The following is a 17,326-nucleotide window of genomic DNA, read 5'->3' as shown; positions in this document are numbered from 1 at the left end:
CCCTTAGATGGAGCTGGCTGATGAGTGGGCTTTTGCAGGTTCCCTGGCCAGCCTGTGTGCACAGAACATCCCTGAGGAGTAGAAACTTTGTGCAAGGGAAACTTTAATCTTACTGGAGGATCAAGCCCTTAAAATGTGTCAAAATCAAGATACACCCAAACTGGAAGTCAAAATAGCATTTTGATTTTTTAAAATTAAAATTTAAATTTAATTAATTAAAACTTAATTAAAATCAGACCCTCCTTGTAGTTTAAAATTTAATTTAGGGCAAAATGTTGTAGTTCTGTAACATGGCAATCAGTACCAAAAGATGAGGACAAACACCTACCCATGCTTACCTTAGGAAAACCAGGTATAGGGGAAAAACCCAAGTTGTGATCCCACTATAAATGCTGCCAGACCTGTGCACCACATCATCACTCAGCAGGATAAATGAGAGCTGGATCAGAAATTGAAGCTTGTCTGCATTTGTGTTGGATTACCCAGAGTGTACCTCTTTCTGTCAGAAGTTTGCTTTAATGCTGCTTTGTGTTCACTGTGGGGATGATGTTACTTATGTTACAGGAGCTTGGCCACACAGTTCCTAATCCAGTGCCATTCCTGCCAGGCAGATTGGAAACAGCAGCATTAGTTTATGGCAGATCAGCTCTTTGTGTTAAGTGACTGCAGCAATTCTGATGCAATATAGCAGAAACTCTAAAGCTGGGTGTCTTATATCATCACTTCAAGACATAAACCAACCACTCACCACGGGAATTCAGAGAACTTTCTCCAGCAAGCCTTGATTTCAGAGTTCACAGCAGTTTGTTGCTGTGGAACAAGCACTGCTCCTCAGTGTCAGAATCCTGATACTGGTTAGATGGATTATCTGCTCCCATGAAGCAATTCCTGTCTTTAATTGAAGACTGCCTTCTCTTTTTACTCTAATTCATTGCACATTAGTTAAATTCAGTTCTAGCTGCAGAACCACTGTCCCACCCAGAAGCTGTGGTGACAGTATAAAGGATGAGGGAAGAAATGAAGTGACTTCTCCCAAAACTCAAGGGTGAAGTGTAATGTGCTGGGATTGTCCATGGCATTTGATGTTGACCTCTTCAGGGTGGGCTCTGATCTTCTCAGTTTGTGATTGACTCAGCACATTTGAAGCATCTCAACTAAAATCTATCTTAGTATTGCTTAGACAGAAAAAGACAAAAGCCTTTAGTCCTTCTAAATTCTGTTTCTGTGCAGGAATCTGAAGTAAGATGTTATTCCTTTCATCTGATATTATGCAAGACACAACCTTTTCCTTCCAAGGTCAAGTTCCTGGATACTGTAGCTAAATATTTATAGGACTGCATAACTTCTTACCCCATTAAGAATTATATGAAGGTCATTTTCAGTGCCTCCAAATCCCCTTTATGCAAGATTTAGAGAATCTACAGGTATTAGTGTCACATCTTTTTTTTCAGGGGCCCTTGCCACTTTTCTCCTCACTTCTCAGCAGAATGTCTTGGGTTTAAGTCCAAAATCCACGCTGTGCAGTTTGCATGCTTGGTTGTGCTGCTCCCTGACAACTGGTGGATTATGGATCATCCAGTAATGGATGCAATGGGGGCATTTTATGAAATGGAGATTACAGCTTAAACTTCCAAATCAATTGTAAATGGACCTTTCTGACCTCCAGTGTCATGGGAGTCATGATGAATTCCAACCTGCAAATTCAAATCAAAGTACTAACTCAAGCTACAATCAATAAGCAATCACACTGCTATTGAGGCAAATCCACAGTCAGGGAAACCTAACAGCAACTGAGTCTGGTTTTGGCTTTGTGATTTGATCCAAAATGGCTTAAAGCCAGGAAAATAAATGAACCTGCTCACTCTCCCATGCTCAAGGTTATCATTTGTGTAAGGGGATCCTGGGAAGCTCTTTAAGGCTTGTGAAACAGGGAAGGAATGTATTCTGGACCCTCCTGGTCACTCAGTATGTGCTCCATGGTGAGTAAGACATGTCACTGAGACATGAGAAATGTTCAGACCTTTGGTGGGAAGAAAGGACATAAGAATCAGGTCATCCTGGGTCAGCACGAGGATACATTCAGCACCATTTCTGATATTGGCCTGTAATGAATGCTTAAAAATGGAGAGCAGTATGTCAGATACATTAAGAGCAGTCCCTCCTCTGGCTGTATTTTGTCAGCAGCCAGAAGCTGAGGGACATCCTAGATCAGAGCTGTTTCCACATCATCACAGTTATCAGTCTCTGGCACTCTCTTTGGTGTCTAATGTGTGCATAAAATAATAATAATAATAATAATAATGATAATGATAATAGTGATGATAATGATAAAAATAATGATAATTATAATAATGATAATAGGAGTTGCCATTGTGTTTGCTACCACTTGGGATGACAGTTCACAGAGTAGAGATAAGGTTGTCCTGTTTAATTTCCTTCTCTTGTGTTTTCTTCCAGCACCACCACGTTGCCTTCCTATATCAGGATAACCAATGGCTACATCACAGTCAAGCCTCCCATCTGGATTTCCAACCAGCTGGATCAGAGGCCGCGTCCCCAGCGCCCGTCCCAGCCCACGAGCTCAGCCCCAGCCAGCCTCTCCTGGCCGTCAGTAACAGTTCCTCTCTGCATGGCCATGGCTTCCTTTCTCCTGAGCCTACTGCAGCCCTCCTGACCACATTACATCACAGGCAATCCCTTGGAATAGAGAGATAATTTATGAACAAATTGGAGTTTAAGACAACAGTTACAAGCTGGACCTTCTCAGTGACTCAGTAGTGCCTTCTAGCTGATTTTGTCTCTTTGCCCAGATACATTTTGAAACTCTAAAGCTTTATTGTAACACTGACTTACATCTTCTTTTTGTAGAAGGATCTTTATTTCCCATAGTGCTATGGGGTTTTGTAAAATATACATGTTCATATAAAGAAAAAAAAAAAGAAAAAGAAAAATGTATTTATTCGACTGGTAAACTTATTTTTCTTGTTGTATATGTTAATAACATCCCTATTAATCAGTAGCGATGGTGAAACAGATAAATTAATATTTTCTATATGTTTTCTGACAACTCTGCAAATGTCTGAACTGACACCAAATGAATGCTTTCTTTGTTTCTTTAACCATTACATTTTACAGCAACTGTCCAATAAGTACATTTCTGCTGAACTTCTTTATTTTACTTCTTTTATCTCATTAGCATATCTTACACTGAATAAAGCAGATTCTGCTCTCTGGGGCCTGTGCCCTTTAGAAAAATAAGTTCATTCTTAACTCATTAGCTGCCACAGTCTAAAATACCAGTTATTTTTACATGACACAGTAAGTCATTATTCAGGATAATCCTCTACATTCCCCCTGTTTTCTTTAACTAAACTATTTAACTTCTTCAGAAATTACCAGTTTCCTTCTTTGCCCTGAAATTAATTCACCAGCTAACACATATTAAAACACCCATTTCTTAATAAAAAATTGTTTTCAAAGTCTGGAATAATCCTACTTGGAATTATTTTCTTCTCTCCCTCATTTTATATAAATATAAGCCTACAAGTTTCTTGAGCAGAAATGAGAAGAGAGCTTGGTCTGTCTATGGGTTATAAAGATGTAGTGCCCTGTTAATCTATAGAACTCCTTTGTTCCAGTTGTATTCATGCCCATGGACAACCTGGAGGCAAAAAACATCTACAAATTCCTCTTTCTCTTGCTACCATGAGCTGATAGAGCTGATATCTCTATACTGAAATAATTATGTATTGTCCAAAATCTGCTCAGCACCACAGGAACCAAACTAAACCCCCATGTTATGGAGACATGCAGAACAGTCTTACATGTTTAAACTACGGTACCTGACTTAGATGGAAAAGTTACAACACCTTACCCTCACTGAAAAATGTGCTCCCTCTCCAAACAGCTGTTGTTGAGGGATGAGATTTACAACATCTATGTGGAAAAAAACCCAGTGCCATCTTAAAAATTATTTTGTTTAAAAACATAATAATTATGTTTATGTAGATGTTTTTTCACTATCAGAACGTGATGAAAAATTTCTGGATACAAGAGTTTAGAAAATGAGTTTTAGTTGAAATTGTGGGGTTTTTTCCCTAAGTCATCTACAAACAAAAAATCAAAACTATGTAATGAAAACATCTTTTTTAGAAGCCTCCAAATCAGAAAAATACAATACAAGGTTTTCTTTAAAAGCACTAAGAAAAGCAGTGCTTCTTCACTTAGGAAAAAAGATAATAATGATAATTATAGCAATGTCACTGGTAAAATTCTGGCTGAAAACAACCCTGTGAGTTTCCCAGCAGCCCTACAGCCTGGTCTCTGGAGCTGCAGATGATTCCATGCAATCTGCAAGACTCTGCAGTGAGAGAGAGTTCAGAATTCACAGTTTGCTTGTTGTCATACCAGCTATTTCATGAAAGTAAGTTAGAAAGAAACTAGACTACGAAAATCACAGGATTTCATGATGAAATACTGAGCATTTCCATCCTGCATCCCAGCCCATTGCCTTGCAAAGGCCAGGGACAATACAGGTAATTTATTTTTAACTTACTGGACACCATGATCCCCAGCCTTTGCTCTGTTTTTGACAGCAGGTTATGCAGGTATTTCAGTGGGTAATAGCACAGAGTGCTGGAAGTTTCCCCCAACAGTTGATAAGGCTGAATGGAAAACTTTGAGCTTTGCCCCAAATGTGAGATTCAAACAGACCCCGTGCATACTTTCATATTGTGTATTTTGGCTAGCAGAAGATTAGAGATGTTAGTTTTGGACAGGAGCCATTCACCTTGCATAATATTTATTGCACAGAGATGGATATTGAAAACATATTTTGAGAACTTTCATTTTGGTTTTATTTGAGCTATTACTCTAGAAATGCCTTCATTTGAATATTATGGTTTAAGAGACCTTCAAATTGAACAGTAATCCATTTTAAAAAGATTATTGGTTCTCCTGATGTGTTCAAGGCAGAGATGAAAACTAAATTATAATGTCTTATTTACAAGACTGTAACTGGAAATAAGGTAGGTAAATCTAAAAGGTGATGATAAGTTAAAGTGAACAGATGATAAGTAAAAGTGAACAGCCAACAAACCAAAACCCATTGAATTCTACTTGTTGTAACCGGATCGTATCCAGAAATTATTCTGTGGTACTATCCCAGGAATAATTCCAGGCGTTGGAAAACCAACAGTATAAATGGACAGGACCATGTAAAGATAAGGGAGAGAAAAAAGAGCAGAAAACAAAACAACTTGTCCAAGACTGTAAGGAAAATCAACAGGATCAAGACTAGAAATTAAAATTCTGAAGTTTCCCAATCTGTGGCTTTCTCCATAAACCTCTGGGGCTTTTTTTTTTTTTTAATATTAGGAGCACACAAATCTCTCCACACTCCCAGCTGTCACTGTGCTGCACAGAATAGTCACTCTTTTACCACCAGTGAGGTTTTCTGGACAGTAATATTCAATTTTCATTAGCTCAGATACTGTGGTATGTTTGGCTATCACAGGATGTAAATGCCTTGGATATCAAAGTATGTTTTAACATCTTTGCATTTCCTGGCATTTTCTCTGTAATTCTGGGAAATTCATGAATTTTGCTAGAACCCTTGTGCTGGTGCCCCACATTTGTGCAGCCCAGGTGTCAAAACAAGGTGTCTGTTGGATTTGGGCTCTGCACACCTGGTTTTTGCCACCCAGAAGCAGCTCCCTCAGTATCTGAGCTCTCTCTGGCTCAGGGAGGAGACATGACTTAAAGGTTGAGTAGATTTCTGTAGATCTTAGCTCAGGAACCCCACGTGAATGGCTTCAGCACAGGTCTCTACCCAAACACTCCTTTTATTCTCTTGTCTTACCCTGAAGTACAACTTAGGGTCACTTTCTTCAATACAGGGTGCAGAGCAATGCTGGAAAATGAACCCTCCCAGTGGTTGATAAAATGAGTTGTTTATAATCAGCTGTGGCAGCCCAGCATTAATTAAAACACAGTAGTAGTGGTTAGCACAGACTTATGCACTCTGTCACAATGGATCATGATTTCTGCATTTCTAATGGTTTTCTAAACCATGACTTTAAAACCTGGACCAGATTTGATACGTGCTCTGGAAGCAGCACTGACTACCAGCTTCAGAGGGCTTCAGTTTCCTCTGTGCATTTCTCAGAAAACTAAAAACTGACTCAACTCTTTCTTCCAAAGGAAAGCTCAGATTCCCATGTTATCACAAGGTTGCAAGAGCAGGAGATTTAGCAAAAACATTCATGCCCACCACATATAAAAGCAAACAGCGGTGATCCTGCTTATCTCTGAGCATCAAGAGAGTCACCCCATGTCTGGCAGTCCAGGACACGACTTTGGGTGAGTCCAAAGCTCAATGGTCTCATGATTCATCTTCTCAACACTGTTGCAAGGGACAGCAACACAATTCACATTAAATGTGACTGTAGCATTATCAACAAATGCTGAGTACCTGCCAAGATCTTGCCCTGGTGGAATAAATAATCTCATATCATCAGCAACAAATCTAATCTCTCCCCTCTCAGTGTTTTAATGCTTTTCTTGCCTAACTACAGACACTATATTAACATGCACTCCCACTTGGAGAACCAGTCAGTAAGCTGGGACAGAAGGTATTTTATATTTTATGACTGAAGTAGTTTCTCTTCAATCCCTAGAGCTGTTGAATAATGCAATAAGTCTTCTGGCAATAAATGATGAACATGATTTATGATAACTATGCTTTATACAGGTGTCAAAAATCTGCTTTGTCGAACTTCCCTTCCCATTCCTCTAAGCTCCACTGTAATTTAGGAACACCCAAGGTACAGAGTTGTATATTTATCTAAGTTCTTCAGTATACAATTGTGGAGAAAGAGAGAATGGAAAGAGGGAGAACTTAATCTATGTTTAGTGCATTGATTAGTCAAGTGATATGACTCAGTCATTACCATATACCACTGTTAGGGAGGAATTTCCCATCATATATTTATGTTAGAGAAACCAAAGTGCCAAGGTTATTATCTCAGCATAAGTGTTACCATGCCAAACTTTGCTTAGTACCGTATTTCTGTATTCTATCCAAAAATTGTATGGTCTTGTCATATCTCTGAAGTGATCAATGTTCCATGGAGTGTGCTAAAACCCAGCTTCAACTTAAGCATGTTTCAGCTTAACTGAAGCAGAAAGATAATTTGCTGAAGTTTGAAATCATAGGGGGGGTGTGTGGTGTGTGTGCGTGTACATTTACGTGTGTATGTTGTCTGTGTTCTGTCCCAACCCAAATTCAGCCTTTTATATGAATAACATTTCAGGAGGCACCTTAATCTAGCTAAAGGCAGAGAGGTCTTTGCAATAAGTAGGCAACACTTTCCTTCTACAGGACTGATTAACCATCCTGCAGATCATGCTCACAGCGAAATTCAAACTGCATATTTGTCAGTTTTCAGTTCAAATGTATTTCAGATATTTTTTCCTGTTCCGCCTCCTGCTTTTGTGGACTGTTTTGAAGAGTGTAATAAAAAGATGCTTTCTAATATTATTTTATCAAAATATTTTTGTAGCATAATATATTAATAAAATGTTATTATAAATCCATAGCACAAAAATCTTGTGTGTCTTGATTCTTTCCTTTGCACTAAAAGCTAGAGAATCACTGAAAAAAAGGAACATTCTCTATGTGGGGCTTAGGCATGATGCTTCTTTTATGCCCAACACCAACACAGGACGAAACATGGAGAAAGCAGAGCAAAGCTCTTTCTTTCTAACTATTCCCTTCCCTCACTACTAAATCCATGCGCCTGGGTTCTGTAAAGCAGCATTGCAAGCCTTGGAGCTGCACCAGCAGCACCAGTTTGTGTAACTGGTGTTAGAGCTCAAACACGGATGCTGGGAAGCCCAGAATCATCTATTGTCTGGCACAAGGGGCAGAAGGGCCAGGAAATGATCCCTTCCACACTAACCAGCTGGAGTGTGTGCAAAAGCCCAGGTGGAGCATCCATGCTCCCTCCTGGTGGCTGCAGGAAGCTCTTTTCTCCCATTTGAACCATTGTTGTTGCCACTGGCAAAACAAAAAAATCCCCATTGAACTGTGTCTCCATTGGGGATGGAGCAGAGGCTGCCTCTCCACATCAAGATACACACACACAGATTTACTCATTTTTCTTGGCATAATGCTTTTTCTTGCATCCAAGCCATGTCTTGTAGCTGACACTGCAGACTTCTTGCTGATCATTGTTTACTTCTTAATTATGTGCTAAATCATTTGGTTTTTAGCAGACCATTTGGAGAGGACTCCACTAGCCAAGCTGGTTTAGAAATATCCACTGTAGGAAATGCAGTGGGAGGTATAAACACTGGAGCTGGTTTGAATGAGCTAAACATGGCACAGGAAGGGCCTGTTGCAAAATAGAAGGGCAACTCCTGAAAAACAAAGCTAAAAAGAGTCCATCTATTGAAATACCAACCAGACTGCCAAAGCTGCTTGCCACCCTATCTTTGGAGTGTCAGCCCATCTGGAGAGTCTGTGTGGTCCAGCCATGGGCTATCCCTGGCCCTGGCAAAGGGACATTTGAGGCAGCAGATCAGAGGGAAAACTCACCATTGCTTGTGCACTGAATCCCCACTGGATAAGGGCTGAGCTGCACCTGATTGGGGAGGGACTGAACACATCATGCCAGGCTGGGGGAAAGCTGGAGCTCAGCTCTATGGCAATTGTCTGCTCCAGACTGATCCCAGAGATGTGTTCAAACAACACAAACAAAGGGGCTCCATAACATCTCCAGGGGCTCAACTGGAGCAGAGGGAACCACTGAAAAATGCATTAAAATATCTGTGCCCAGTGGGATGTACACAGGGGGTGTCCAAAGACAAAAATAACCAGACATCCACAAGTCTACCGCCACTAATGGAAACAATAGTAACAGTAACAATAGTATCCGTTCAGATTGCTAAATAGCTGGGTGGTGGGAATACAATTACTGAATATCACGGGGGTCTAAATAAAAAACATCAAAACTACATAGAGCATTGAAAATTCTGTGTTGGCTTTTTTAACATACAGCTGCTCCCATCACAAGGAAAATCAGCGAGTCCCGACACCTGAGTCATTTGAGCAGCAGGTCCCAATCCTGCAATCTCAAAACCTTGTTCCACAGCGTGCCAGCACTTCACTAGCTAAGGCTGCACCTTTGGGTGCAAGCCATCGTGCAAAACACTGCACTTCATTCCCCTTTCCACATTTCCATTACACTTGCATTCCATTTTCCACATTCAACAAGGATACGGTTAAAACAGCAGAACAAATTCCACAGAGCCAAACCTCCACCAGGCTGGTTTTCAGAGGAATGATAACAATAATAACTGTGACAGTGAGTTCATGCTCACAGCCCTCATTCACACCTGGAGCTCCCTGCCTCCTTGGAATGAAATACAGCTTGAACAAACGGACCAAGATAATGTGAGAAAACATCAACAACGGGCAGATAGAGGCAAAGCAAATGAAAGACAGATGTAGGAAGGAGAGTGAGAGCTTTCTGCTCTGTGCTCATCCCATATCTCCGTCTCTCCTATGGAATATCAGTCTGTTGTCCTAATGATATCAGCTCTGCAGTCCTCCTGTGTGACATATGATGTACCTTTTCTTTCTTCATATGAAAGCCATTGGTTTTTGTTATGAATTGATGGATATGCAGCCTCAATCAGCCCTTTGTGACTGAATCATTTTGAACAGCGGTGCCCTTTTTTCTTTCCTGCAGCTCTCTGCAGCTGTTTGTCTTGGCAAGGGTAAGTTTGTCCCCAGATTCATCCTGTTTGAAGTCCTTTCCACCCACTCATGTCAGCCTGAGCATTCACCTCATTTTTAATGGGAGCATTATCATCTTCAGTTTTGCACTGGCGAGAACAATTCTCAGAAGGCAAAGAGACAGAAACTCACACCTACCCATGGTTCTTCAACAGACTGTCTTCAGCCAAACTGTAGGAGGCAAGCACTTCGAGGAATTTGCCAAGAATTGTTTTTCTCCTAGCAACAGCCTGGACCTAAAGTGGACACAGATATAATCTGTGATATCATCTGTCAACCAGAAGGATCCCATGAAGACCCATTAGTTCAGACAACGTGTGCTCTGCATGGTGGCTGTGGACTGAGGGATGCACAATGCTGGCTGTGTTCTCTGGCTGTGCCTGGGCCAGCTGCGGCCCTGGGGGCAGGATCCAACCCACATTAATACCCTTATGCTGCTGCTGCCTTTTCCTCCAAGCAGCTCATGGGCAGCCAGCCATTTGCTCCAGACCCTGTTTGTGGCACTGAGTCTGATTTGCCACTGCTGGGTGCTGGGAGACCTCTCACTGTGCAGGGCCTGGAGGCAAAGCTTGGCTCCCCATCACTGAGGAGGGTTCAGTGGTGACACCAGCACCTGCGTCCTCCTGGGGTTGAGCAGCCCTGTGAAAACACACATGAAGTGAGATCATGATGCACATGAGGAGAGTGGAATTCTGAGCCCTCTTTGGTTTCTCTTAAAAATACCTAACTTTCCTTGGAACCTCACCTTTCCTGGGCCATCTTTATCCAAAAGCAGTAACACCAAGGGGGGTGGAAGGTGAGGGGAAGGTCAAAGTACTGGTGTTAATGGAAGACTCAGACATTTTTAAAAGAGTATCCCAGGTTTGGAGCCTCTGTTGCCTGCTGCCAGAACAGGTCCTGCTTGAAAGGAAAGTACCTATCTCAGCATGCAGTCAAGAGGAATAATAAAACTCTGGTCATTCAGAGGCAGGCAAGAGGAGAAAAACACTCATAAATGTGCAGGCTTATGTTTCTCTTGAACTTTCAAAATCATTTTCTCTCCCACCCAGAGATTAGTCACAGAAGCAAATGATACCATATCTGGGAAAGAAGTCAGGTGGATGGAAATGATCTTTGGGGAGAAAGAGAGGAGGAAGGGAGCAGACATTTACTGATCTGCCTGCCTTGCTCACCTTCCCCTTTCTCTGAGACTGAACACACAAATGAAAGAGCTGGGAAAAAGTCAAGTGTTTGAGTCCACCCTCAGGCCAGTGTGGTTTTTCTATTTCTGTCTGGTGGAGCTGGGGAGCTGACTTTGCCACTGCATGATCCCCCAGACTCCCACTCTGCAAGAAGCTTCATTTCTCTCAGAGGCCCCCATGAAATGATTTTCCACACATTTTTCCAGACTCAAATGAAAAAGAAAATGCTAAGGGACTAATGAAAGCATGCTCATAAACACCATTCCCTGGGAAAGACTAGCATTTGCTACGGTTTTCAAAATAAAATTCCAGGTCCTCCAAGTACTTCTGAAGCACTGAGTTGGGCTTCACAACACCCAGAGGTTTCTGGTAAAGAACAACCTCAGGCCCCTCTTAATAAGGTGGGAAAATGAGGTGGACAGTGGATTTTATGACATGCCTGAAATCACGGGGGACATCTAAGGGAGCAGGATTCAGAAGGCAGACCTTCCTCTATGGTACACTGTTCTCCAAAGCATGGCTCATTTATTTCAATTAATAGAGCTTTATAAGGGCTCCCCTGCCACCTTTTTTTGGCATGAATTACTGCAAAGACAGTGAATTAAAAGCACCAAAGGGCATCGTTTTCTTTTAGTGTTTAAAGAAGCTGTTTCCATAAAAGCAGACTATGTGAAATTGGCCCAAAAGAATAAACTTAGGAATAACATAAAGGATTAGAACTGAAAAATAGACGTCTTAAAAATCTCTTCTTAGACAAGCCTGACCTGGCAGTTCAGCTCTGGAGTGGTCCTTCTGTGTAATACCAGCCAAGTGTTCAACCAGGCCTGGTTCCTGTCACTCAGTGTTGCAGGATTAGGGGCTTCTCCAACCACGGGATGAAATTCTTTAGCAAGTGTAAAACTAATGCATGCAGCCCACTGTCCCCCATGTTGTCTCCTCAAACACATGCAGGCAGGATTCAGTGCAAGCACCATGCCCTGTCTGGAAGCTGTCACCCAAACTTGCCTCCTCCAGTGGTGCCACCCAGGCTGACTCACCCTTACAGAAATATTTCCAGCTGGTGTGCCTTGCCAGATATTTTAACAGAGGCTCTTGTGCTTGGTCCAGTCAGTTCCTGCCCTCAGTTATACGTGTAATGTTTGCAAAGGTATCTCAGTTTGTATCCTATATAGGATGATCGGCTTCAAAATGATTTTAAAACAAAGCTAAAACTCAACAACTGACTCATAGCCACTGTTTGACCACATGAAATATATCTGGTGTTGCAGGCATGTGGCAGGATGCTGACCAGGCAAGCTGAGCATTGGACAAGGTGAAAAATGAGCTGTAATCTCCACCTAAAACGCCTCCACTGACTAACCATTTCAAAAATTACCATTTCACAGAGTTGAAGCCCATTATCATCTGCATAACATATTTTGGTCAAAACTGCAGGACTGAGTGATGCTGTGACATTCAGTGAATGTCCTGAACCTTGGTTGGCATCCCTGGATTTTATATCTAGCTGCTAGCTATATGTCAGGTAAACACTAAACAGCCCACTATGAGAAAGAAACATGGGGTTTTGAACTTCAACATGAAATGACTTCTTATTACAATGTGCTTTCATACTGCAAGTTCAAAACTTAAAATAATAAATCACATGGTTTGTACAAAACCAAATTTAAAAATTTTGTTTAAGTTCCCAAATAATAATAATATATGCCATTGTTAAACAGCAGTAATATTTAAATGTCAATGAATGGAAATAATCAATATTTCTGCTCTGAATGAAAGTGTTGTTTACAGTGTTGATAGTTGAAACTATGGTTTCACTGTTGGCCTGCACCTCTCCTCTCTCCCAACAGCATCATTCCTCTTCTCATCCTGGTTTTGAGGTCAAGAACTGGATTTTGATTAGTCCAAATGGACTTTGAGGTCCATGCTTTTTCATGGGGCTCTATAACAAAGGCTTTTTGAGTGCTCCTTTATTCTGAGTTTATAAGGCCTTTTACTAAAAATAATGTATGGGCTCTATTTAAATCCTCCCATACTTCAGAAGTGCTGAAGACCACAACTCAGCTCTCTCTCCTAGCAAACATTGGTTTGAATGAAATCACTGTGTGAAGGAAAATGTCACTGCAATGTGATAATTTGATGATGATGATGCTGAAGTACTGGACCAAGGCAATAATCTTTGGTCAAACCATAATCACAGCACTGAAATCCATTGGTTAATCATGGAAACTTCAAATTCAGTGTGGTCTGCTGTGCTGTTCTGAGGCATTATGAGAAATGCCCATAAGGAGGCTGACAGGAATGTGCTCATGCTGTCATTCACATTGTGTGGAGTGCACACCACGTTTTGAAAAATTGAGTTAATGAGTAAGTTACAGTATTTGAAATGAAGTTGTATGCATCCTCTGTTGTTCCCTGTATTGTGAGAAATGAGACACCCTCTCCACTTTCAGCTAATTGTACTCTTTTTACCCATGATTTCTCTCATGGCAGAGGTCTGTGGTCACATCTAGAGAATCAAACTGGGTGAAATTACAAGGTGCTGCTAACAGGTGCTGCAGGTCCTTATCAGCCTGCCTGGCTGGGGCAGTGGCAGCACAGGTACCTCCCAGAAGGAGACACCAGTGGGTGTCTGATGGGGATCTGTGAGCTGTAGAGCATCTCTTGTTTTACTCTGAGGTCTCTGCACACTGACACTGAGTTTTTAAGGAGCCATGTGAAGGGCTGTGGGTGGCCACGCTGTCCTGCTGTCCTCACTGGGGCTGTCAGCTCATCCCAGGGCTGACAACAGCAAGGCACGAGCCCTGGGCCAGCAGCTGTGGGGAAATGGCTGAAACCTCACGGGGAAATGTGGGGAAATGGCTGGAACCTCACCCTGAACTCCCTGCATGCCCAGGTGCAGAGGGTTGTGTGCTTGTGTTAGAGCAACATTTTGAAATCTGTGGAATGACAGGCAGGCAATGTGCACCAGCTCTCAGGCAGTGCCTTGCTGTGGAGCTTAAACCCATCCACAGGCATTCCCTGGAATATTTTTTAAGCTGGTCAGGCTTCCTCGTGCCCCTGCCCTGTGCTGGGACCCACAGATGCCCAAATCCAGCTCACCTCTGGAAAGGCAGCACAGGAACAGCCGCTCTCTCGGGTGGGTGGGTGCTGAACAGCTGCCTCAGCGGCGACATAACTGCCCTTAAACTCCAAAAGAGATCCATTCCTGAGCTGAAAACATAGGGATTGTTTCATAAAGCAAGGCTGAGATGTTAGCAGGCCATGGAGTGGGTAGTGGACACGGTGGCCCTGCAGAACACAGCATCCTGTCAGCCCCCATCCACTGCTGACTTTCGCTCCTTAGGGGTCCAATCCTGCAATTTTTTCTCAAGCAATAACCTTATCCATGCCAACAGAGCTTGTTATTCCATCTGCTGGTACTCACGCTGGAATGTGTTTGCTTTGGGAGAGATTGTGTGCTTTGCTAGTGGGCTCAGAGGACAGATAAAAGCCAGTGCCCAGCTCTGCAGAGTTGTTTCTAGAGGTGAATGAACTCATTAGTGAAAGATTCCTTTAAAAAGTAGGGCGCTATGCAAACCCAATGTGGATTGGCCTTCTTGTGGGGTAAGTGGAGCTCAAGCACGATACAGCTGATACAGCTCAACTGATACAGCTCAACTCTGTTTCATGCTACCTCCTGCCCCTGGGAAAACTTTCTGATGCCAGCTGGGACAAGCTGAGAGTGCAGAAGTCATGCAGACCAGGCTTGGAGGGGTGGATATCTTACAAAATGCAGAGAATGCCCAGATTTTCAGACAACTGTGAGGCAACAGGTCACACAGATGCTCTGTGACACTGCATGCAAAATTCTGGCCAAAAAAAAAGCTGGAAATGTTTTGCTGCAAAACCTGATTATTGTCTGACTGATATATGCAAGTAAAAAGGGATTATATTAAAAACTAACAAATAAACAAGCAAGCAGATTCCTGTCTGGAACTACATCATCAGTCTGCCAGACCCCAAGTTTTCCTCTTTCACTGCCATGAGAATCCTTCCTTTCCCATGAATGATGACTGAAAGCTTTTTCTTGAAAACAGCTCTCTGAATTAAATGGATGAATTGAGATTAACATTAAATTTAGCAGTTTAACTTATTGACGTTGGCAGCTAGAAGATGGCCACGGAAGAGAGGTATGAGCAAGAAAAGGAGGCGCTGTGTTTAAAAACAAAGAAAAGCGTCCCAGCTGCCAAAAGCACGGCCAGTGGAGGGATGTGGTGGTGGCTCCAGACAGTGCAATGTGCTGAGGATAGATGGATACAGCTCAAAGCAAGAACTGGGGGTGCCAGGATGTGTTTAACACTTAATATGTAAAATCTTTGTGTTAGGAACCGTGCTAGTGACTAAGGGAGCTTGAGAGAAGACTCTGATGTGAGTCATCTCAGTCCTGCTGAAATTCTGGAGCTGGCACTGAGCAGTGCTCAGATTTTTAAGGGCAGACTCATGAGCCAGGCATCCAGAGCTCTGTTACCAGATCAGCAAGTGAAGAAAACCTCACCCAACCAACAGAGTCTTCAGGAATGACACATTCCAAAAACACACTGGGAGATATTTCCACACCGCTGGAAGCATTTGCTTGGAGGTCTCTGGGTCAATAATTGCTGTCAGGTATTGCAACTCCAAAATAAATGTAATAGTCCTCAGTTAAACCATCCTGCCTCTAGATTAAGGGTTACACTGAGCAGCTCTGTCCTGTAGACTGAATATCCTCTCATAAATGCATTCTGGCATCAGAGGTTTCCGTAGGTGGGTGGCTTTGACAGAAATTCATGCTAAGTCCAGAGCCAAACACTGAGAGAAAAGCTATCCCAAACACCCATTGTCCTTTGCAAAAATAACAGAGAATTGATCATTCTCCACCCCAAAACCACAGCGTTCCTCAAGCCTCATTGCCCAGGGCAGCCCAAGTGCTGCTCTTTGATCCTGGGCTGCTCCAGGACAGGTCAGGAGCTGCTGCTGGGAGGGGCTGGGGCAGCAGCATAGGGGCTGCCCAGGGCTGCCAGGGAATTTGGCTCCTTGAGGCACAAAGTGAGCACTAAGAGCTGGTGGGGACAGCAAATACACGGATCCCCAGCCCAGGTAACAGGGCTGAAACCCCAGAGCACTGCCCTGAGGGCAGCCCTTCACCTCTGCACCTCCCATTTGTGCTGTAGCACTCCCAGCAGCAGCAGCAGCAGCAGCCCAGCAGAGATATCAGCTCTGCCCTTGCACCAGGGCTGCAGCAGGGCAGGCCAAGATGTGATCTGCACCATGGCCTCTGACAGGGTATTTATCCTTTAGCCATCAGTGACTGCTGTGATATCAACTCTCCCTAAAAGTCCTGTGCTTTGTGCAAGGATGGGACTCGGCTGTTGCAAAGAAATTGCTTTAGGTTACAGCAAAACCAGTAAAATAACTCCAGAATTATCCCCCCAAAAATACAGTGCTGATGTACAGCAAGACTTTATTTATGTCGTGTGCAATTAGATTTGTTTTCCACCTTTTGACAGGAGCTTTTCAGGCCAGAGTAAGAAAGAAACACACACCAGCAGCATGATGCCACAGCCAGAAACACTCCCTTCATCCAGGAAAGAAAGGCTCTTACATTGTGAAAGGGAGCCTCCTGTTGTCTTCTCACTGGCATTTTCTGGCCAGCTGAAAGCTAAAATAACCCTTCCTTTATGCTTTCAATACTGTGGTCTAATGGCTAAATGCATTTTTAGTACAAAGCATAATTTTCTCTTTTGGTTTTGCCCATCAGTTAATGGAAATTCTGCTTACATCGCAAACAGCGGCTGCTCAGCAGAAGTGAAGAACATGTTGTCTTATGGCCTGGAGTTATATATTTTAATAATACCACTAATAATAATAACAACAATAATAACACTAACTATTATTGTTGTTGTTATTATTATTGTTGATGTTTTTATTATTATTTCACTGCAGCTGCCTGAAGCTGCTGCAGGCTCACACTGGACAGGCAGTTCCCAAAGTCCAATGGTTGCAAGGCAATATCAGTTTTTTCCCAGTATATGTTTCACCCCTCCTCACGTTTTGCTGACAGGAGGGCACAGGAGTGTCCCAGCTTCCCAGGGCTCAGTTCCAGACCAGAAATTCTCATTGCACTGGGCAGCAGCACTGCTGCAGGTGACATAAGAGCAAAGCCATGCTGTGGCAAAGGTGCCAGGTAACCTTTTGCTCACCCCCTTCTTGCTTTGCTTTGGGCACTTGTGGCACTCAGGACCTGGCTCCTAGATGACTGATCCTTCCCAGAAACCATGTGTAGCTTCAGGCATGGAGCAGGTTGGTGCCCTGAGGCCACGAGGGC

At 42.8% G+C, this 17,326-nt stretch overlaps 1 protein-coding gene across 1 annotated transcript in view; it reads left to right on the top strand.

The window, feature by feature from the left end:
• The window catches only part of TRABD2B (TraB domain containing 2B), a 263,307-nt gene extending 255,758 nt beyond the window's left edge, over positions 1-7,549 (top strand). The window contains exon 7 of the mRNA XM_063166065.1: positions 2,458-7,549. Coding sequence (XP_063022135.1) covers positions 2,458-2,674 — 217 coding nt within the window. The 3' untranslated portion in view covers positions 2,675-7,549. The remainder of the gene's footprint in view (positions 1-2,457) is intronic.
• The last annotated feature ends 9,777 nt before the right edge of the window (positions 7,550-17,326 follow it).

This window comes from Melospiza melodia, chromosome 11, assembly GCF_035770615.1.
Source record: "Melospiza melodia melodia isolate bMelMel2 chromosome 11, bMelMel2.pri, whole genome shotgun sequence".
Taxonomy (NCBI): Eukaryota; Metazoa; Chordata; class Aves; order Passeriformes; family Passerellidae; genus Melospiza; species Melospiza melodia.
Note: the sequence above shows the minus strand (reverse complement) of the source record. Positions and strands in the feature narration are given on the sequence as shown.